The sequence below is a fragment of the Erpetoichthys calabaricus genome, chromosome 1 (assembly GCF_900747795.2).
Source record: "Erpetoichthys calabaricus chromosome 1, fErpCal1.3, whole genome shotgun sequence".
Taxonomy (NCBI): domain Eukaryota; kingdom Metazoa; phylum Chordata; class Cladistia; order Polypteriformes; family Polypteridae; genus Erpetoichthys; species Erpetoichthys calabaricus.
The window spans coordinates 261,309,097-261,331,570 of record NC_041394.2 but is presented as its reverse complement, the minus strand read 5'-3'; the positions used below and the strand labels follow the sequence as shown (position 1 = coordinate 261,331,570).

General features: G+C 38.4%; 1 protein-coding gene across 1 annotated transcript in view; it reads right to left on the bottom strand.

Annotated features, from left to right (window-relative positions):
- The window catches only part of cftr (CF transmembrane conductance regulator), a 136,565-nt gene extending 115,303 nt beyond the window's left edge, over positions 1-21,262 (bottom strand). The window contains exons 1-3 of the mRNA XM_051935924.1: positions 21,177-21,262; positions 17,052-17,162; positions 6,353-6,464 (exon numbers count right to left, since the gene is read on the bottom strand). Of these exons, the coding sequence (XP_051791884.1) occupies positions 6,353-6,464; positions 17,052-17,162; positions 21,177-21,229 (276 nt within the window). The 5' untranslated portion in view covers positions 21,230-21,262. The remainder of the gene's footprint in view (positions 1-6,352; positions 6,465-17,051; positions 17,163-21,176) is intronic.
- Positions 21,263-22,474: the final 1,212 nt, after the last annotated feature.

Sequence of the window (22,474 nt, the reverse complement as noted above, 5' to 3'; positions counted from 1 at the left end):
AAATTTAATGTCAGTAAATGTAACTAAAGTATTGCACATAGGAAGTAAAAATGTGAGGTTTGAATACACAATAGGCTGTCTGAAAATCGAGAGTACACCTTATGAGAAGGATTTAGGAGTCATAGTGGACTCTAAGCTATCGACTTCCCAGCAGTGTTCAGAAGCCATTAAGAAGGCTAACAGAATGTTTGGTTATATAGCACAATGTGTGGAGTGCAAGTCCAAGGAGGTTCTGCCCAACCTTTATAATGCACTGGTGAGGCCTCATCTGGAGTACTGTGTGCAGTTTTGGTCTCCAGGCTACAAAAAGAACATAGCAGCGCTAGAAAAGGTCCAGAGAAGAACAACTAGGCTGATTCCAAGGCTACAGGGGTTGAATTATGAGGAAAGATTAAAAGAGCTGAGTCTATATAGTTTAAACAAAAGAAAATTAAGAGGTGACATGATTGAAGTGTTTAAAATTATGAAGGGAATCAGTACAGTGGATCAAGACTGTTATTTTAAAATGAGTTCATTAAGAACACGTGGACACAGTTGGAAACTTGTTAAGAGTAAATTTCGCACAAACATTAGGAAGTTTTTTTTACACAAAGAACAATAAACACTTGGAATAAGCTACCAGGTAGTGTGGTAGACAGTAAGACGTTGGGGAGTTTTAAAACTTGACTTGATGTTCTTTTGGAAGAAATAAGTGGATAGGACTGGCGCGCTTTGTTGGGCTGAATGGCCTGTTCTCGTCTGGAGTGTTCTAATGTTCTAATATTCTTATGCTCGGTACACCTACTCTGTAAGCAATAGTAGTATAAAAAGTGTGGTGCCCGGCAGGCGTCCATGCCTGGCCGAGACGCCCAGGAGGAGTGGAGGAGGGCTTGTGCCTCCTCCAGGACACGAGAGGGCGTCCTCCCTGGTGGCTTTGGGGACCACGGGTACGGAGCTTGGAAGCTCAACCCTGTAGGGGCCCGTGGTCACTGCCAGGGGGCGCCCCAATGCCTTGGGAGTGTTGGCCCTCAGTACTTCCGCCACACCGGGAAGTACTGGGGGGAAGAGATTTGAAGACACCCGGTGGACTTCCGGCTTCACCATGGGAGCTTCCGCCACACAGGGGTGTGGCTATGAGCCCTCAGGATCCACCTGGAGTCCTTCCGGGGAGAATAAAAGGGGCCGCCTCCCTCCAGTCAAGAGTGAGAGTCGGGTGGAAGAGGACGAAGCTTGGTGGAGAGGAGTGGAGGTGAACCAGAGACTGATAAGGCATTGTGTGGTGGCCAGGACTTAAAGGGGTGATTGGTGCCGAGGCACTGGGTATGTGCACTGTATATAATATAAATAAACACGTGAGTGGTAAAATCATCATGTCTGCCTGTCTGTGTCCGGGCTGTTCCCCACAAAAGGTTAAAGGTTATTTCCACACTGAAAGGAAAGAAGTTTAAAGACATAATGTTTTGGCTGTATACTCTTCACCAAAAGCTTAAGAAAGCATACAGATATGACTGGTAAACCTGAGAGACAGCCTGGGCCCTGCAAATCTGAAATAAGTGAACCATTTAAAGTAATGTAAAAGTCATCAGCACCACGTGTCAGTGTCTTTGGTGTTAATATGTCTTCATTATTTTTTCTATGAAGGGGAATCAAATTACCCAGGGCTGTCTTACCAGCATCATAGGTCCCCGGGCAAAGTAGTGTACTGGGGTCCTGTTTTGATAGTAAAACAGAAACATACATAGGCATCAGAAACATTGTGGGCCCCTATGCTCCTGGGGTTGTGCCCATACATTAAGAAGACCCTTGCCCAGGCCCCCCACAAATATATTTTGTTTTCTGGGGAGAGCTTCATTCTCTCATGCAAGTCCTTGATGTGTATACTTCAAATTTTTGTTGATTTATTTTGAAAAAAATGAAACAATAACAGACACAACATCACCCTATATAAATTTGAACAGAAATTTGTAAATGTCATAATATTAATTTGTTATTATTATGACACAGTTGGTAGTGCAGCTGCTGCATAACAGTTTCAAGGGCCTAGTTTTAAATCTCATCCTGGTTACTGTCATTTTCTCCCTCATGCCAAAAAGGTACATAAAATGCTAATTAAATTGTCATTTATAGGACCAAAAAATGAGTGATTGTGCCCAACAATAGACTGTCATCCCATCCAGTATTGCTCCTTGCCTTGCATGTTATGCTGTAGACATCCCTAAAATGCAATGAGCAGATTGAAAAAGATGAATGGATGGATGGATCAGAGTCCGTCTGTGAAATCAGGAACACACCAATGTACCAAATGTGAATTGTTTATTTTCAGGGCCAAAAAATGGCATTTTACATTTTTTTTATCCAAATAATTTTTACACAGTACTTAATTATTAACAAAGAACAAGCACAATGTAACTGATGTCAATCTGATCACTTTCTGTACACCACTGAATAAAGCAGAGCAGCATTTCCAAGTATTCTTAAATGACCACGTCTAGTGAGTGACACTTAGAGCTCATGTTTCCCATACTATTCCTTCTGCTCTCGGCCTGACTAGCAGACATATCTATACTGATGGAGTCCTGTGCTGCTCCCAGCCTTGGTCTACTAGAGGCTGTCTCTTTAGTCTCTAGACTTTGTTCTAGTGGATTGCTTGGATTTTGCTCCAAACTGAAGGTCTCAAAGCAAATGGTATTTTCAGGTGTGTCAAAGATACTATTGTTATTTTAAATATTTGTTAAAGAAATGGTACACCAAATCCTCCAGAGAAACCCTCTCCATGCCTATCATTATTAATGTTATGAGCGCTTGTTATTGAATATAGAGGCCGAAACACTGTTGCACAGCATGTACTCAAAGTGATCTTACTGAGTATATTAATTTGCATACTGTATGTACAATATACTGTATGTTCTAAAACCTGCTTAATTCAGTTCAGGGTTGTATTGGACAGTATTGTGGGAGAAGAAAGAGAAGATAAATATACTGAGGCCTTCTAGCTAAACTATGAAAAATTGTTTCCCAGGCCAAACAGACCCCACACTGAAGTTGCCAGTGAAACCAAGGCACACAGAGGACTGAAACTGCATTTGTAAAGTGGAGTTTTTTGGTTGTCATGTCCAGTCTGTTAGGCTTCAGATGAATATGGTGAGTTCCTTAAAGACATCTCTTCGTATTCTACTGGGGTTAAGACAACAAAAGACACCTGTGGGAAAACACTGACATGTGATCACTGACACCTTTATGTTATATGGCCAAGTTAAACTGTAATGCAGAATTCATGGAAAGAGAATTTATGGCATACCATCGTGCTAAATCATCAGACCCCAGCATAATTCACACATTTGATTTAACATGCTGTTGAAATCTCAATTGCTTGGATTAGAGCAGCTAGCTACTGCTTTTATAGACATTTGTGCACTTACTTCCTTTTAATATTTGTTTCTCAGCTGCCTGAGACTTTGTGTTCCAAAAATATATTGCGATATAATGATAAGTCAAGCTAAAGTGACCTGGAGGGAAGAACCTTCTAGAAAGCAGATTCATTAAATGGGGGAAGCCAAACCCAAAGATGGGTTTCTGATATTATCTTGTTCACAATTTCACTGTGGTTTGGAAGAAGAGCTATTATGAGAGTTGAGAGAAATTGCTGTTTCAATTTGCAATTTATGGTATGTGAAAATATTATATTTTGACTCACTGACAGCACTTTTACTCACACCAAAGGTACACTACTAATCTGTTCCATTTAAGAAGAATCCTGGAAACCTTCACACCCTGGCTCAACCTTAGTTTGAACATATTAGATAAACAAGCTATGTTGGGCAAAATCACCTCTTGTCGCGAAAACTTTTCACATGTTTACTTAATTAAATTAAATGTACGTCCAGCTTTAATTATATGCCATATGTCCATCCATCCAACTATTTTTTAATACTTTCTGTTTTTTTTCAACTACAGTCTTGTGAGAGCCAGAGTCTACCTCAACGGCCCTGTGTTTAAGACAGAAGCTAAACTTGGGCTGAACACCAGTCTAAAGCAGTGCTCTAATCACGAACATATCACATTCATCCATTCATTTATTTTCTAAACCCACTTATACTATTACAGAGTCCCATGGAAGCAGAACCTATCCTTCTCTCAATTTGTGCTCATCCCTGCACTCGCATACAGTGAACTAATTTTAAGTGTGAATAAACTGGAGAATAAAAGCGGATTACCTGATAAATGCCATGCAAACATAACAAACTTGTACAAATCCTGTAACCAGACTAGGAATCAAACTCAGGGCTCTCAAGCGGCAAGCCAACAGTTCTAAGGACTGCACCAGCGTGCTGCCCGCATTACTCAGTAAAAGTAACAATAAACAGTTTGACATCTACTAAGGCTGCAGCACAAACTGATGGCACTGATTAAAGCATTGCAAATAAAAGAACTAGAATTTTATGACCTCATTCGCTGTGGTTCACTTTTATCATGGAGGTCATTGGAATTACTGCAGTCTCACAAGTCCCGAATTAATAATAATAATAATAAGGGCCTTTTAGGTTATAATAACTGCACATATTTTAAAATTCTGTATATCTAAAACATTCAAGACAAATTACTCATTAATAATAATTACATAGTTCTAATGATTATCAATTAAAAAACTTTTCCAAGGCTACTCAAGTGACTTTTGAGATGTTATGGTGATGGCACTATATAATGGCCTTAGGCTCTTTGGATTGTCACATTGTTTTCATACAAGTTAATCATGAGGACCCCTAAAGAGAAGAATACAAGGGGTCCTGTCACAAAGTAATAATTCAGTGATTTAAAGGTCAGGAAATGAGTTGGAGTATAAAAATAAACTAGCCTGCAACTTGGAGAGAAGCAGGCACTATCTAAAGTTTGTTTTGGTGTGTGCTTGTGCAAGAGCAGTTTTAAAAGAGTGAACAAACCTCTTACGTAATGTCCAGTTTTGGAGGTTTTTTGTTTTTTTTTACAGCTGTATGTATAGTGCAAGCATTAGATAGATAGATAGATAGATAGATAGATAGATAGATAGATAGATAGATAGATAGATAGATAGATAGATAGATAGATAGATAGATAGATAGATAGATAGATAGATAGATACTTTATTAATCCCAAGGGGAAAATTACGTGCTCCATTCAAGAATGGATGGATTAGGTTATGTACACCTGCGAGTTATTAATTGAAAAACAATTAGAATGTGTGTCTCCTAACTACCTGTCTGATGGTGTGTCATGGCTGCCAGTGTTCAGACTTTCACACTATGCTGTTTTTCGACTTCAGAGGTGAGATGATTCTTCACTCATTCCTGTTTTACCAGATTTTGTTTTGGCTACACTTCTCGACAAAACTAGACAAGATTTTATTACCTTTTTTGTAAAACTACTCCTAACAGATTTCAATAACAGAAAATGAGAGAAAGGAATTAGTTTAATGTATAACAAAAGAAAACCTACATAAAAAATGTCAAAGTTATCATAAGCTGTCCTAATTCAGGATGTTTGTAAGAAATGTAATGATTTACTTCATGTGGCAGAAGTATTTAATAAATAATAATAGTTGTGTCACTTATTTGAAATTCTGAAATATGTTCTTCAATTTAAATGTTTAAAGTCTAAAACTTCTTGATTATAATAGAACAAAACAAAATCAAAAATGACATTATATTTGTAATCACTGACCTTGAAATAGCCTACAACAATACCCCACATGCAAAAATTTGTCATTTTTAACCTTATGGGTGTGGCTGTTAGTGAGGCTAGGACCACCACTAAAGAAACAAATATCAAAAATATTATCATATTCATGATCATTAACCTCAAAATAGCATAATATGACACTCCACGTGCCTATATTATAAAGTTTTGTGAAAAGGGGTAAATTTGGCCCCTTGTATCCCATTAGTGGGTGAACCCCTGGAGTCTGTTGATGTGGCTTCTGACCATTTTTGCTGAAGACGCCCACTGGTTTACTCTTAACCATAAGAGTGTAATTTCCTGCAGTGTAATGTGGTCCAAAACGTAGCCTTTAAAATGAGTCCTAGAGGTCCAAAAGTAGGGGGAACCCAAAATAGCTTGGCATATTCCATAACTAGACATCAAGATGAGTTATGCTTTACAACATATGGGGAGGGACTTCAAAGTGTTCAGAAGTCATTCTTATGAACACAACAGACAATCACTCCCTGCTAGATGTGACTAAATAAAGGAAAGTACCGAGTAATATAAAATACAGGTTTTCCATTACAAGACTTCCTAGGAACAATACTCAGCGGATATGAGTAGAAAAATATTTAAGTTGGAATGACTATGGCACCTCTTCCCTTTACTTTCATAACTCAAAAAAACAGGATAGACTCACCCCCAAGTACAAAAGGATTCCATAAATGAGAAACGTCTTGAAAAAACATCTTCTTAGTGCGTTGATTAGCTTTGGGTTTTTCTTTGATGTTGCAAGTTCTCTATCCCATTCTCTGCCAAAAACAAAAGAAACCTCAACAGACATGTTCTCCAGTGAGGCCGTTGCACCCCTTTCTGACATTTTTACATGAACCAATGTATAACCCAGGAGATTTGGCAGATTTTAGTATTTTTAGTAGTACAGCATGCAAAGACCTAAAGACCTAAATAATTCCACGCTAGCAAAACGTATTAGTGGAATTAAAGTTCAGATTCTCACTAGACCACATTTTTGGCAGTTTAAATATGGCCTTCAATATATCACCCTGTAGGAGGTTGGCTTTTGTAAAGGTCATGCAATGTGATTTTGAGAAGTACTGCTGTGATCCAAGAACAAATACAAAATAATAAGTAATAGTAAGGGTTCTGGAGATCCTCCTGTGGTCAATGTTAGAAAAGAAAAGGACAAATACAGATAATTGTCATACAGTGTTTGTTTCCTTTAAATGAAAAGACAAAAAACAACATTCTCAACATTCTGTTTAATAAGCTACTGCTGAAATAAAAGACAGCACACTGTGCAAAACAGAGTAACATCACTTAAAAAAAAAGAGGTAAACATTTCTTATGAGACATCAGGGATCAGACAGCACACTAATACATCCTGACTGAATTCAGTTCTTCAAAATGTGTTGTTTTTTTGAAAAGTGAAATATATCTAAATATTATTGTAGGGTTTATCGTGAATTAATTTCTAGAGATTTTGTAAAATTAGCTCAAGTTGAGGTCTTCTGATGGATTGGCATAATGTCAGGGTTTATTCCTACCTTGTGCCCAGAGCAGCTGGGATAGGCTCCAGTCCCTGCAACCTAGAACAGACTTTGGAAATGGATGGATCGACGGACCCTTTGTTATTCCTGTGATATACCTAATGTATTCCTGACTGGCACATAAGGTTTACTTTGAAACAGTATCTATGGATTGTTGCTTGTATTGTTGACTCTATGCTGTTCCTTTGCTATTTGAAGCTTACTTTTTGGATTTATAAAAAATCTGTTAAATAAATAAACATACAGTGGAACCTCGGTTTGCAAGTAACTTGGTTTACGAGTGTTTTGCAAGACGAGCAAAAATTTTTAATCAATTTTGACTTGATAAACGAGCGAGGTCTTGCAGTACGAGTAGTATGTATACGCTTTGTCTGCTGAGTGTCATGTGATCACAGCTGAGCTGATGGTTCTTCTCTCTCTCTCGCTGCGGGATTGTGGGCAATCGTCTCCTATTCTCCGTCTGAGTCGGCGTGCCTCACTCATATAGTCAACATCCGTACGAGCGTATACTGTTTACTGCAGCATTAGCATTGTGACTGTGTGTGCGCGCGCACACGTGTGTATGTGTGTGTGCTCGCACGCACGTGTGTGCTGTGATGTGCGAGTCCCCGTCTTGCATCCTAAAACACGAAGTAGAGTCTCAGTACTTTAGCAACATCAGCTTTATTCAGCTTGAAACAGCAACAGCGCAGTTATTTATTGTAGCGGGATCTGCCGCTCTCCTATACACAGACATAGCAGTCAGGCAGGGCCCTGCGCATTTATAATGTTCCTTGTTCCTTGTATCACCCATCGACGGCAGGTGCTTATAGCATGTCCGCGATCTTTTCAGATTCGCTTTTACGGCGAACTGCTACAGCGCTGGGAGACTGAGATTGCTTTGGGACGCTCTTCCGCGTTTCGTCCCGTTGGGTGCAATCCCACAAGAGTTTAGAAACTCACTCACACCAGCCATGATTCTTTTCAAAGGTAAAGTGCAGGTTAATTTGTTTTATGTATTTTTACTTTATATTTTGTATTAATCAATTTTATATGAATAGTTTTGGGTTGTGGAACAAATCATCTGAGTTTCCATTATTTCTTATGGGAAAATTCACTTTGATATACGAGTGCTTTGGACTACGAGCATGTTTCTGGAACGAATTATGCTCGCAAACCGAGGTTCCACTGTAATTCAATTGTTGCATCATGTACTTTGAGGTGAACTCAGCACAGATAACCACTCAGGAACCTAAGGTTTAAGTTAGCATTTTCTTAGCCGGACCAACTTATCCACTGTTTTTTATTTCAACTATTGCTTTTAACACATTAACTAATTACCACAGCATCAAAGTAGAACTTTGAGAATGATATGAATTACATAACATTTTCAAAACCCGATCAATCTAATTTAAGGTCATGTGATGGCTAGAGTCTATCCTGGCCGCACCAAGTGCAAGGCAGGAACTACTTGTAGATGGGTCCTAGGCCACTGCAGGATCCACTCATGCACACACCCATGTTCACACTCATGTGAGGGTAACTGGTAACAAACACTTTAGTTTAGGCACTGCAAAATCAATAATAATAATAATAACTCTTTACATTTATATAGTACTTTTCTCACATTCTGCTATGTAACAAAGGCTCCTATTGGTCTAAAGTATGCTTACAAAGCATCAGTAAAGCTTTTATTCTTCTTAGTGTGGCATACTGAAAGACTTTGATACACTGCTAATATTACTTGTGAATTTGAAAGATTCACTGGTCTTATATTGAAGTACGTAATAGTGAGAGAAACATGTCTCTCCTGAGCCACCTCTGACCATTCCAAAGTGAAGTTATTTTAGAAGGCCCTATTACTGAGATGAATAACCACTTTACTGATGCTTTGTAAGTGTTATTAGGACTGAAACAATCCTTTGTTAAGGTCTTGTTACATGACAGTAAATGAGTAACAGATGCATTTTTGCAGTACCTAAACTAAAGTGTTATCAGTTACTCTCAGATGAGTGTGAATATGGATGTGTGCATGAATGGGTCCTGTAGTGGCCTAGGACCCATCTAGGAGTAGTTCCTGCCTTTTGCATTTTGGAATCGCCAATTAATTCAACACTTTTTTGGGGATGTGGGAGGAAAACTGGAGTTCATTGAGAAAAATCCAGACAGAGAGAGTGCCCGCAATTTCCATAAGGACAATGAACAGGTGGTGTGTTTGAACCCAGGACTCTAGTATTAGGAGGATGTAATGTGTTAGCCATTACAGATGTAATGTGAAGTGAAGCAAAGCAGCCGTTTAATTGACTGACTGAACAGATTACAATATGCAGACTTTCAAGGGTGCTCAGGCCCCTTCTTCAGGGAAGGTTTGTAGGATAGAAACTGGAGTTCCCCGTGTTTATATATACAGCATACCTTCAAGTGGCTCATCTTCAGTGTCAAAAATTAGCAGACCTTAGATTCATGTAGCAGTAGAGAACAACATATAGTTAAGATCTTTTGATGAGATGACTGTCCATCAAAGTCTCTTGAAGTTTTTGATGAGTTTTCCTTATGATGTGGGTCTGTAGTCAAATTGACCAGCTATCTGTTCAGTTAGGCAATCAAAGGTGTCATTTTGCTTCACTGCTTATTGAATCCAGGACCTTCCGTCCTGTACTATGTTGTCAGCATCTATTGCAGTCACATATACCAGGGCAGGCAAATTAATTCTACTTATGAGGCTGGGATCTTTCAGTGCAATATAATAATTGTTTGACTAACACAGAGATGTTGAGAAGAAGTGCTCCAATACAAATTCACCCAAGGATGCAACTGATTTAGGTGTTGGCTGCTTCAGCTGTCTGCAGATTCTGGAGATATGCCCCTATGCTTTCCTTCTCTGTCAATGCACAACTGGGTTTATAGGCTGCTGGCTTTCCACCTGAATAGAATAACTGATGTATTATAAAACCTACTGTAGTGAACGGTGAGAACCAGGCTCCCTCAACGTCAACTTATCCTTCATGCAAGCATGTTGTTCCACTGTGTTGAAAGAACTTTTCTCCAACATTGGTGATTAATCTTAATGTCACTTTTATGGCAGAGTAAACAAGAACAGTATAATATAGTCCCTTTCTTTGGACCTTGCAAACATACTAATTTAAGTAATCCCACGGGTAAATGATTTCAAGCAATGTAGATAAGAAAGAGTAGAAAGTCTTTTATCTCTCATGGTTTTACTACCCTTTGTAGCACACTAAATACAACTGCAGTAATAAGAGGCACATACTGTAAAAGAAGTCCAGATACTGTAGAATTCTGGAAAAATCAAACGGGTAACAAAAATTTAATAACTAACAATGATGAGTGAAGGCCATGATTGCATGTGTCATGGTCAATGCTTTTCATACAAATACGGTAAGTACAGATTCCAGAGGCAACTTGACAGATTTATCAAAACACTTTTTTTTAGAGATACGCTGTGTAAAATTCAATTCAATTCCATTTATTCTTATGAAGTGCACATCTACACACACAAATTAATACTAGAGTGTGAAATGTATAAAATGCAACAGAAACAGAAAACTACACATTCAAACATAAACAGATAAAACAACGTGAATGTAATATGAATATTAAACATGTACAATATAAAATATGTATACAATCTTTGTATCAAGTAAGAGCAAAAGACATTACAAAGTATATAGACATCCATCTGAATAAAAGGATAAGTGTCTGTGTGTCTGTCCGGTTGCTCTGTCTCTGTCATTCCAATACATGGCACATCACAAATGTTTTTAGATGTAAAATGCATTGCATTTATCATTCTATCAGATGGCACATCACAAACATTAGCACTGCTTTTACAAATCTCATACAAAATAACTTATAACAGGGACACATGTATTCCATGGTGCACTGCAAATGTTAACTCTGAGGTTAATTATTTAGATTCCAACACATCCTAGATGGGTCTTACATAAATGCTAAAGGAAATATGGGTCATACAGGTTATATATGAAGAATTACTTCAAGTTCTGAAATAAAATATAAAATAGTTCATTTGTCCCAGCTGGAGTCATCATTTAACAGCCAGTCAAACTCAATTTAAGTGACAAGCTGCAATCTTTTAGTTAAAAACTTGCATTCACCTATACTACACGCAAATTATTATGTGTAATAACATTGTTAAACTTTTAATAAATTGTGAAAATGCAAACTTAAAGTTACTCATTACAGCTGGCACAGTGGTGACAGTGTATCCAGTATGCTGGGTTTGAACCCCATAGCTACTTGTTTTCTTCTGTTTCAGCATGCATTTTTCTCCATTCATTCCAATGTTCCTCTCACATCCCCACAAACAAGCCTCTTGGGTTATCTAGCAATTAAAAAGTGGCATTTTGTGAGGGGAGGTTTGTGCATGACTAGGCCTTGTGATAAATTTGTGTCTTGTCTAGGGCTGGTTTCGGCCTTGTCTCTCTGCTGAATTGTATTAGGTGGGAGTAAGAATGGTCTGTTTTGTTAATCATTGATTTTATTTTGGAAAAATTGGCAACACCAGGGTTTACTTAAGTGGACATCAAATTTCATTTGTTTCAAGTCCAAGTGCATGGTATGTTGCCAGAATAGTTAGCATTGTGGTATCACAGCCCCAGCGTTCTAGGTTTGAATCCCATACCTGCGTGGCGTTTGTACCATCTCTGTATTTTCCAGGTACTCCATTTTGTCAATTGACAAATCTAAACTGGTTTACTTAAAGTGGATATGTGTGTAAGTGTGCTCAGAAGACTGGCACCAAGTGTTGTTGGGATATACACCAGTGTCTCATGACCCTAATCTCGATAAGTAAATTATAAAATCAATAGATAAGTGGTTTATTGCTTCATCCCTTCATCTCCCCCAGGGGACAAGTGAAGTTGTAGTGTTGTATCTATCTACTCTATCTATCTATCTATCTATCTATCTATCTATCTATCTATCTATCTATCTATCTATCTATCTATCTATCTATCTATCTATCTATCTATCTATCTATCTATCTATCTATCTATCTATCTATCTAACACCAAATAATGCAGTGCTGATGCCTGCTGACTGTTAAGTGGGTACCATCTGTCTACTGCAGTATATGTACATGCACATATTCACACTCACTTAGTCTTGAATTCTTTCAGAAACCCTGTTTTTTCCAGCACAGTGTTTTCAGGAGAGGATTAAATACTACTAACATATTTTTTCTGTGCTTTAAACAACATAATGCTTTCTCATAAAATACATGTAGATACACACAACTATTTGTGTATATATACAGTATGTATAAAATGACAAGATCACTAACTGCATTTGAAAAATCTTACATACCCAATGACAAAGAGTTGTGTAATGTGACAGGCCTTACAGATTAAACCAAAAACAAGGAATAATGTAAATAAACAACAAAAGTAGCATTAGTCAGTCAGTCAGTCAGTCATTTTCCAACCCGCTATATCCTAACACAGGGTCACGGGGGCCTGCTGGAGCCAATCCCAGCCAGCACAGGGCACAAGGCAGGAACAATCTCCAGGCAGGGCGCCAGCCCACCGCAGAAAAGTAGCATTAACATAAGAGTTGCTTCGAAAGCTTGCATATTGTAATCTTTTTAGTTAGCCAATAAAAGGTGTCATTTTGCTTGACATTTCACTACATTCATAACTAATTTAAAAATGGACAAAAAGGACTTAAAACAAGGAACTGAACTCCAGCCAAGGGAGGAATCCTAGCTGAAATACTGTATAACAGTAAGAGCTAGCATACCTGGTGATCAGAGGGTCATAAATGCATGGCACGATTGAAACAGACAGACTTACTGTTGTACCATTAAGCCTGTTTTAATTTAAGAATGGGCATTTTGCTATGCTAGTTCATATATATATATATATAGAGTGAAGGATGGCTAGGGCCGAGATGCCCCTTCACCACATTTGCCAGGTTGACAAGGGTGGGAAACCCAGTATCTCCCCCTGGACGCTAGATGGCAGCCTCCCTGGGTTGCAGCGGTGCCTCGGACTCCCCCAGGACTTCATGGGGGTTGCAGTTCTGTGCGGGGTTCCACAGGCGCAGCCAGGTGGTGTTGCAACATGTGCGGCTGGCCCCTTTTGCGTACCGGTTTCACCTTTACCCGGAAGTGCAGCCGGATGTCGATAATCAACCACCTGGAGCACTTCCAGGTACCCAATAAAAAGCAGCCAGCGACCACCACTCAGCGGCCAGAGTCAGGTGGAGGAGGACAAGGTTGCCTGGGAGGAGTGGTGGTGCCAGAGAGGAAAGAGAAGTGCTTTGTTACTTGTGTGCTTGGGACTGTGTTGTGTCTGTGGGTATGGGGAAGGCATAGCCCACAGACGAAGAAAAATAAAAGTCTGTTTATTTTACACGTGCCTCCCATGTCCAATCTGTGTCGAGTCAGGAGCTATACAGCGTCCATTCTTACATATAGAATACATATATACAGTATATATATATATAAATATATAAATATTTCCTGAATCCAGTGTGAGTGTGTGTAAGTGTGTCTGTTTATATTCACCGGCCACTTTATTAGGTACACCTGCTCAACTGCTTGTTAACACAAATATCTAATCAGCTAATCACATGTCAGTAACTTAATGCATTTAGGCAGGTAGACATTGTCAAGACGACCTGTTGAAGCTCAAACATTGAAGCAGATGGGTTACAGCAGTTGGAGACTATACTAGGTGGCACTCCTGTCAGCTAAGAACGGGCAACTGAGGCTACAATTCACATGGACTCACCAAATTTGGATGACAGAAGATTGGAAAAATGTTGCCTGGTCTGGTGAGTATCAGTTTGTGCTGCAACATTTGGATGGCAGGGTCAGAATTTGGCATCAAACAAATGAAAGCATGAATCCATTCTGCCCTATATCAACAGTTCATGCTTTTATTTTCTTTGTCACATACTGTATAATATTATTGTTTAATCTTGTTTGTTTATGTTTTACATTAGCTTCCTTTTATTTCATTTTGTAAAGCACTTTGAGGTACATTATTTGTATGAAAATGTGCTATATAAGTAAATGTTGCTGTTGTAGTGGTGATGGTTCAACATGTTGTGCAATCAGAGATGCTCTTCTGCATAGCTCTGTTGTAATGAGTGGTTATTTGTGTTACTGTTGTCTTTCTATCAGCTCAAATCAGTCTGGCCATTCTCATCTGAACACTGGGATCAACAAGGCATTTTCACCTAGAGAACTGACACTCACTGGATATTTTTCCTTTTTGGACCAACCCTAAAAATGGTTGTGTGTGAAAATCCCTGTAGATCAGCAGTTTCTGAAATACTCAGACCAGCCCGTCTGGCACCATCAACAATGCCAAGTTCAAAGTCACTTAAATCACCTTTCTTCCCCATTCTGATGCTCGGTTTAAACATCAGCAGGTTGTCTTGACAACATCTACATGCTTAAATGCACTGAGTTGTTGACATGAGATTGGCTGATAAGATATTTGCATTAGCAAGCAGTTCAACAGGTGTATCTAATAAACCCTGAGTACGTATATATAGTATTCAAATCCCTCTGCACACTTCATTGTGTTTTAGATTTCATTTTAAATTGATAAATTTGCTATGTTTGCCCATCTGTCTACACTCAATAACCCATAATTGTAAATTTATTAAAAATCAAAAACTGAAATCCATCATTCATATAAGTATTCCGACCATTTGCTGTGGAACTCCAATTTTTTGGTAAGGTGCATCCTGTTTGCTTTAATTATCTTTGAGATGTGCCTAGGACTTTATTTGAATTATCCTGTGGCAAATTGAATTGATTAGGTATACTTTAGTAAGGCACATACCAGTGTATATGATGTTCCACAATTCACACTGCAGCTCAGAACAAAAACCAAGGGATAAAGACCAAAAAACTCCCAGTGGACCTCCACAATCAAATAGATCAACAGATCGGGAAAAAAGTAAAAAGCCATTTCCAAAGCTCTGAATATTCCCAAAAAACACAGTGGCCTCAATAATTGTGAAATGGAAGATGTTTGGAACTCTTCTAAGATTTGGCTATCTAGCCAAACTGAGTAACTGGGCAAGAAGAGCCTTGGACAGAAAGGTGACCAAAAACCCAATGGTCACTCTAACAGAGCTTCAGATGTTTTCTGCTGAAGGACGTCCATCTCAGAAACACTCCATCATCTAGGTGTTTGTGGTATAGTGGCTAGATGGAAGACAATCTTGAGTAAAATCATATGACAGATTAAAGGGCTCTGAGAGCATGGGGAAAAGATTTTTTGGTCTGATGAGACTAAAATTGAACTCCAAACAGTATGTCTAACAGAGGCCAGGCACTGATCACCAAGCCCCTTATACTATCCTTACAGTGAAGTAACATCATCATACTATAGAGGAGCTTCTCAGTGGCAGGGAGATTGTTCAGAACTGAAGGTAAAATGAATACGGCCAAATACAGAGAAGTCTTTGAAAAAAACAGCTCAGCAGTGCTTCAGCATTAACTTCAGACTGGGGTGACAGTTCACCTTTCAGCATGACAATGCCCCAAAGCATACAGTCAAAACAATGCAAGTCACTGACTGTCCTTTAGTGGCAAAGCCAAAGTCCAGACTTAAACCGCACAAAACATCTGTGGAGGGACTTGAAGATCTTGGTTTATAGATGCTTCACATCCAATCTAATGGAGCTTGAGAGGATCTGCCAGGAAAAATGGGATAAACTGCCCAAATCCAGGTGTACAAAAGTTACAGAGACTTACCCAAGAAGACTCAAAGCTATAATTGCTGCCAAACGAGCTTCTAAGGCATGCTGAATTAGGGGTCAGAATATGTACATGAAGGAGGGATTTCTGTTTTTGATTTTTAAAAATGTTGCAGACTTTTCTGAAAACATGTTTTCTTTTTGTCATTATGCTCTCATACTCAGGCAAATACACACTCACATAGAGCCAGTTTAGAATTACCAATTAAAGTAACATATATGTCTTTGGCAATGTCAGAGAACACTTAGAGAACAACCAAATGCCTAAGGAGAGGACATCCACTGCATCATCATTCTGTCCTTTCTCACTTTTGCTAATCTTAATACATAATTCGCCTGCTTCCTCACTCACGTCCGTCCGAAGCCGAATGCTCAGTCGCCTTCTGCGCACGTCCGAAGCCGAATGCGCAGTCGCCTTCTGCGCAGCTGCCCAAAAAACCTTACGAGACCGACATCCAACCCCAACATCGCGGCAGGTGGCAGATTTACGGCCGCAAAAATTTAAAGAGAAAGGTGACTTCGATTAAAGCTCTAGAGGCTTGAAGGGCGATTTCAAATACAGCTCGAGGCTTAATTACGCATTCTGATTCAATTACGCATTCATTCAATACACCTACTTATTACTATTCCATATTGTACTGGAACATTCATCATTCAATATTATACTATAGGCCTGGACAATTCATCAACTAACAGTACAAGCCTGTACAGTAATGAGTAAAGCGGACTACAATCATTACAAAACAACTTCTTCATTGCTTATCATTTGTTCTTCATACACTGCTGTCACAAACTCGTGCCCGTTTAATCTTACATTGACGAAACGGGCTCTTTGTCTAGTATTAAATAAAAAAGTGTTATATGGTCAGGTTCTAATTTTACATTTTCTTATGAGGACAATTGCTCTGTTAATTTGTGAATGTATTAAAAAAATTAATAAAAAGTAGAGTACATTGTCTTCAAGTTTTATACAATAACATAACAATAAAAATAATAATAAACAGAGTGCAGCTATAGATATGAATTAATTGTCTTCAGGCTTTATAGTTAGTGATCCTTCCATAAAAAAATAATTTAATAAATTATGCTTACCGTTCTAACATTTCAGATAGATTATCAGCAGAATCGCAGGAAGGAATCTGGTAAATATCCGATATTTTCAATTTTTGTTTGTATCCTTTTCTCAGGATAGGTGAAGGCCAGCTGCAAACAAATCATAACATTCAAACGTTACCATATTAGCAAAAAAAAACCATTAACACTAACATTTTATGTACTGTAGCTCCTATCTTGTTTTCCTTTAAGAGATATGAATATCTGTAAGCTGAGCAGAATACATCACAGAGCAGGGATTAAGATAGGCAGTGATGGTGGCCCATTCCAGTTACTCTCTTGGATCTGTGGAGTATAAAACTAATCACCCTCTACTTTATTCATGGCATATGGAGGAGCTGGAACTCTTCAGCAATCCTGACCCCACCACGTGTTCCTGTTTACTTCCCTGTTAAAGGGTTAAAGTGCAGTCATCCATGCATAGTTATGATGGTGTTACATGAGTGAACTGTAAGCCATGTGTGTTATTAGTTCCTAAATATATGTTCTGTGTATTGACATCATTTCTAAGAATGCACGAGTACATTCAATTAAAGATCTTGTATCCTCTGTGCAAAAATAAAAAAAACAACTCACTTGTGCTGATCTGTGGATTAATGACAGACCAAGAGAGGTGCACCTTTTGTCAATTGTGTGCAGGGAAATCACAGCAATGGACATTATCTACTCTCTATATATAAAATCCTAAGCCTAAAAGTGCAACAATTTTGTGCAACGATTTTTTGTGACGTTTTTATGTCACTTTTTGTCATGCTTTAAATGGGCTTATTTTAAAACCTACATATATACAGTATGTTTGGTATCATTCTTTTCATAATTTGTCAAACTTTAATGTGATGTTGTTAGATTTTCAGATTCTTATTCTGTTTTTAAATTATAAACTAAAATATCAAGAACTCACGTCCCACAAGACAAGACTTTGTGCCAAGAGATTTAACCACGCCTGGGGCTGGAAATAAAAGACAAAGAGTAGATGACAAAGACAACTTCTGTACAGGCTTTTAAATGTTCGAAACGCTGTGCGAGATGCAGATCAAGTGGCAGCAGCAACAGCAAGCCAGCAACTGATCAAGCAAAGAGGAGATAAAAAATAAACTGTATTTGTTTCCCATTGTATCACCATTTAAGAGGAGGTTTCGGAGGAGCGACCACGTCTCCCTGGGGTGCATTCAGTCCCCCTCTTAACAATGCGAGCAGCAGAGACGCGAAGTGGCGAGCAAAGTGAGCAGGGGGCGAACCCCCCTCGTATAAATATAAAGAAAGTACTGAGTGAAGAGAAAACAGGGAAGGTGATAGATTATTAAAATGTGTGGATAAAAAAAGTTCTAAATATGTGCAGTGAGAAGCACAGCTACTCTTCTTAAAAGGATTGTTTTTAGCTTTACCATGTACCACAAATGTAATCAAATGTCCCTTCATTTGATGTAATCACCCATGTTTACCTCAATAAGCTCCTTAGCCACGAGTGGCAATGCAACACTCCACAATTGGAACTGTCCATATCAAGGGAAGATTGAAAATGAATAATAGCCACCTAAAAGAGGTTAGCCTTTAGGTTCCATGACTGCCAAAGAGTGCCTTTTGGGCCAGAAAACTGGGGTAATGCTGTATAATCAAGCAGCTCGGCCCTGTAGTGCCCACATTAAATGACTCCATTCAAAGGCTTTAACACTGAACTGTTGTCACAAAGAGAAAAGCTATCCAGAAATATTACAGGCATTGCCGAGGACAACTAGCACTTAATGGGATCTTTGCCTCTGAAGATTTTTATGGGTTATGTTTGTGCAGCTCAGACTCTGCTTCATGTCGGTGACCAAACACAAAGCCACAAGGAAGAAATAAGAGTGCAAAAAACACATCATAACTTCTGTCATCCATGCTGTAACTAAATGCTTTAGAGTTGCACTCACAATTTACAGTACAGTCACCAATTAACTTATGACTTGAATGTATTAGGGATGTGGCAGGAAACTCGAATATCTAACCCTAGGTACTTCAAAAAGAATCTGTCTGAGATTTTGGGTCAGCTTAGCTACTAGCTAAATAAAATGGCTTGATGGACTTTAAGGTCTCCTCTCATTTGTCAAATTTCTTTTGTTCTTATGCTCTACCAGGAGCAAAACCCACAGATACAGAAAGAACATGCAAGCTCCATACTGACAGTGACCATGCCAGGATTTGAGCCCATCTACTGGAAACTGTGAAAACGCAGCTCACTGTGTCGCTATCATGCCAAACTAACCAAAGTATTCAGTGGCAAATATGGCTTTTAGCTTAAAGAAAAACAAATGGCACCAAATTTGTAACAAATTACTTATTATTAAAGTACCCTCCTTTTTTGGCAAATATCCAAAATCTAGCTTGCCCCATAATTTAAAACACTATACTTAAAGCAAAAAATTCCTTTCACTACTGTAATATACATAAACACTTGTAAAAATAAGCATATGTTTTGTGGGCTATGTAATTAAATATAAATAAAGATAAAAAGGGAGTAACAAACAAATGTAAAGACATATTGCCCTGTTTACCTCAATAAGGGAAATCAGGAAAATCCACAAATTAAACACCAAGTTCAAACTGTGAACGGTGTGCATTGCCTGAAATTAATGAAACTGTGACCTATTTGTTTTAGCTTTATTTAGGATCCCATACCTAATTTAAAATTAAAAATAAGAAAATAATTTAGATGGTGCCTCTTAGGCACTCCTTTAAGGACTCATTTGTACTGCTATACATAAGATGAATTTTTTTGACTAAGTAACATTTTCTGTAATCCATTTTCCTCCCACACAATCCTGAAATAATAAAATAGCACAATACACGAACTGCTCCTGCATTTTTTTGGTTGTTAAGAAAAGATACATTTTACACAGCACCTTTTATAGAGAATGTATGTCAAAAAAAACTTTTGCTAAAAATTATATGTTTCTTAGGAGCTGCAATATACAGTATGTTACAGTGTTTCATCCAGAAGTTGAAGTTCAGGTCCAAGCTTATTGTCATGCTGTGTACTGAGCATTTGTACTGTAGGCTTTGAAATCTGAATGGTCATAAACACTGTACATGTCATACACAATACAGGCTCAAAATGATAGATAGATAGATAGATAGATAGATAGATAGATAGATAGATTTTATTTAAAAATTGAACTATTGCAGTAATAACAAAAGCCCCCCCCCCCCCCCCCCCCCCAAATATATCTATTAAAACTAAAGCCAAAAGGATGTTTACTAATCACAAGTCTTAATTCGAGTTACTTTTTTTAAACTAATCATGCCTCTTCAGGGCTATTTGCAGAACGTTTCTAAAAACTCTTAGGGCTGATATTACTTTCACATCGTTCCTTGAAATAAGATCTTAAAGTATGGCTGAAAATATATTCTGCCATTTAGTAGATGTCTGCTTGATGAATAAAAATAAAAATGAAAACATAAAAGAAATGTGTACTTAATGGTGGCAGTTTTTATTTTTTTTTATGTTTCAACAAGCAGCTAAATAAGCATTCTTTTAAACTACACGGCCACTGTATTTGCAGTGTTAAGTTCCGTTTTGCAGAAGGCGGACACACCTACAGCTCCCATGATTGCCTAATCGCCCCTCCTATTAATCAGTTATTAATAGTACATGTCTACAGGTATACGGACGGGTGATGGTGACTATGTGAGTAACATTAGCGCCTGCACTGCTGGAATGTAATCAAAAAACTTTCAGGTGTTCAAATGCCTTTGATTAGTATCAATCATCAAAAATAATGACAGGCTCTAAATATTTGACAGTTTTTATCTTTACTTTGCACACGCATGTGTAACTTTTCTTGCACTTGTTCGTGCTTTTCTTAAGTGCTGTATCGTTTGAGATCTACCTGCACGCATACGCTGTATATTTTAGCTTCTGAATGACATTTCTAAAGAGAGCATTTCCAAGCTGCTTTATTCGGAATCGTTTACTTTATCTGAAGGACAGATCTGTTAGACATGTTCACTTAAAGACGCCGTTTCATTCCGCTAATGATTTGACAAAATCCATTCAGTAAAGCCAAGTATCTAAAATCAATAAAATAAAGAAAGAAATGTCCCAAAAACTTAACATGATATTCTTACCAGAATAATAGCTTGGATAAAAAGTTGGCATTTTCTAGGGGTGATTTCAGCATGATGTATCGCCGCAGATTTGAAGTTTTGTACCTGCGAGTGGCATATCTCTGTAGCTTTCTCTTCTTGTAGCAGGACACTTTTAATGCACCTTATTCGATGTGCGCTGTGATGTCATTCGTTGCCTTCACAAGCTCTGCCCAGGTTCCAGGGAGAGAGGGGCAAACCCACACCTACCTTTAAAGTTAAGCTACTTTTTCTGTCCCACACACACCACCTCGAAGGCTTAACTGAGTTGAGCAGTGCAGCAGCGCATGTTGCTGTAATTCTCTTCGACTTGTAACTTCACACAGGCAGACCTTGAACAGAAATCCTAATTAAAGCGAGTAAAGCAAACATTGGCTAGTAAGCGTTAGATCGCACCTTCAGGATTTTAATTTTCGGATACGTTCTAGCAAGGAACTCGACCTGAAGAAACTTTATTTTGAAGTTTGCAACATTTGAACTGAGAAGCGGCGGTATAAATCAAAAGGATTTATAATAGTTTCAGGCAGAGACTGAGGGAATGCCCAGCAGAGATTTATTCTGTACAATATGTCAGACAAATACATTAACTCCTAGTTTTTGTTGTGTACCTTTTAATGATTAATCTTATCCCAAACGTTATTTATTATTTATGTTTGTAATGATTATATGTTTACAATGACGATGTTGGCCGGAGGTTCGCTGTACTCTGCACACGTGACAGTGTTATTACTACTACTTCTACTATAACGATACTGTAATTTCGTTGCTTTAGTACAATCTTGTAGATGGTTTTAATAGTATTTATACAGATTGATAGATTGCTACGGCTTCCCACGAAATTAAGTTTGGATTAAATGGGTTCAGTAAACGCATGGATTTCCAGATAGACATACAGTTTGAGATGTAAGGCGCTTTTGAGATCAAATTACGACCCGGCCACAATGTGAAAGTGGCACATTTTTCCCGTGGGCAAATGGGCTTTCTCTGGGGACACTAATGTTCTCAGATACCCTAAATCCGTGCAGCTACCGTTTTTATTGACTATAAACTGACCAGATGAAAAGTGTAGGTGTGGATATGACAGTGCATTACGATGGACTGGCGCTCAATCCTGTTATGTACCCAGTGCTGCCATGATGGGTTACCTGCTCTAAGCCTTTGCTGTAGCACTCTGTGTTGTTTCACGGTGTCAGTCATGATGGGAATCCCCTTCAAATTATAGTGTGCTATATATACAGTACAGTAATATGCGATGTATGCGTGTGTTTATTTACAGTATA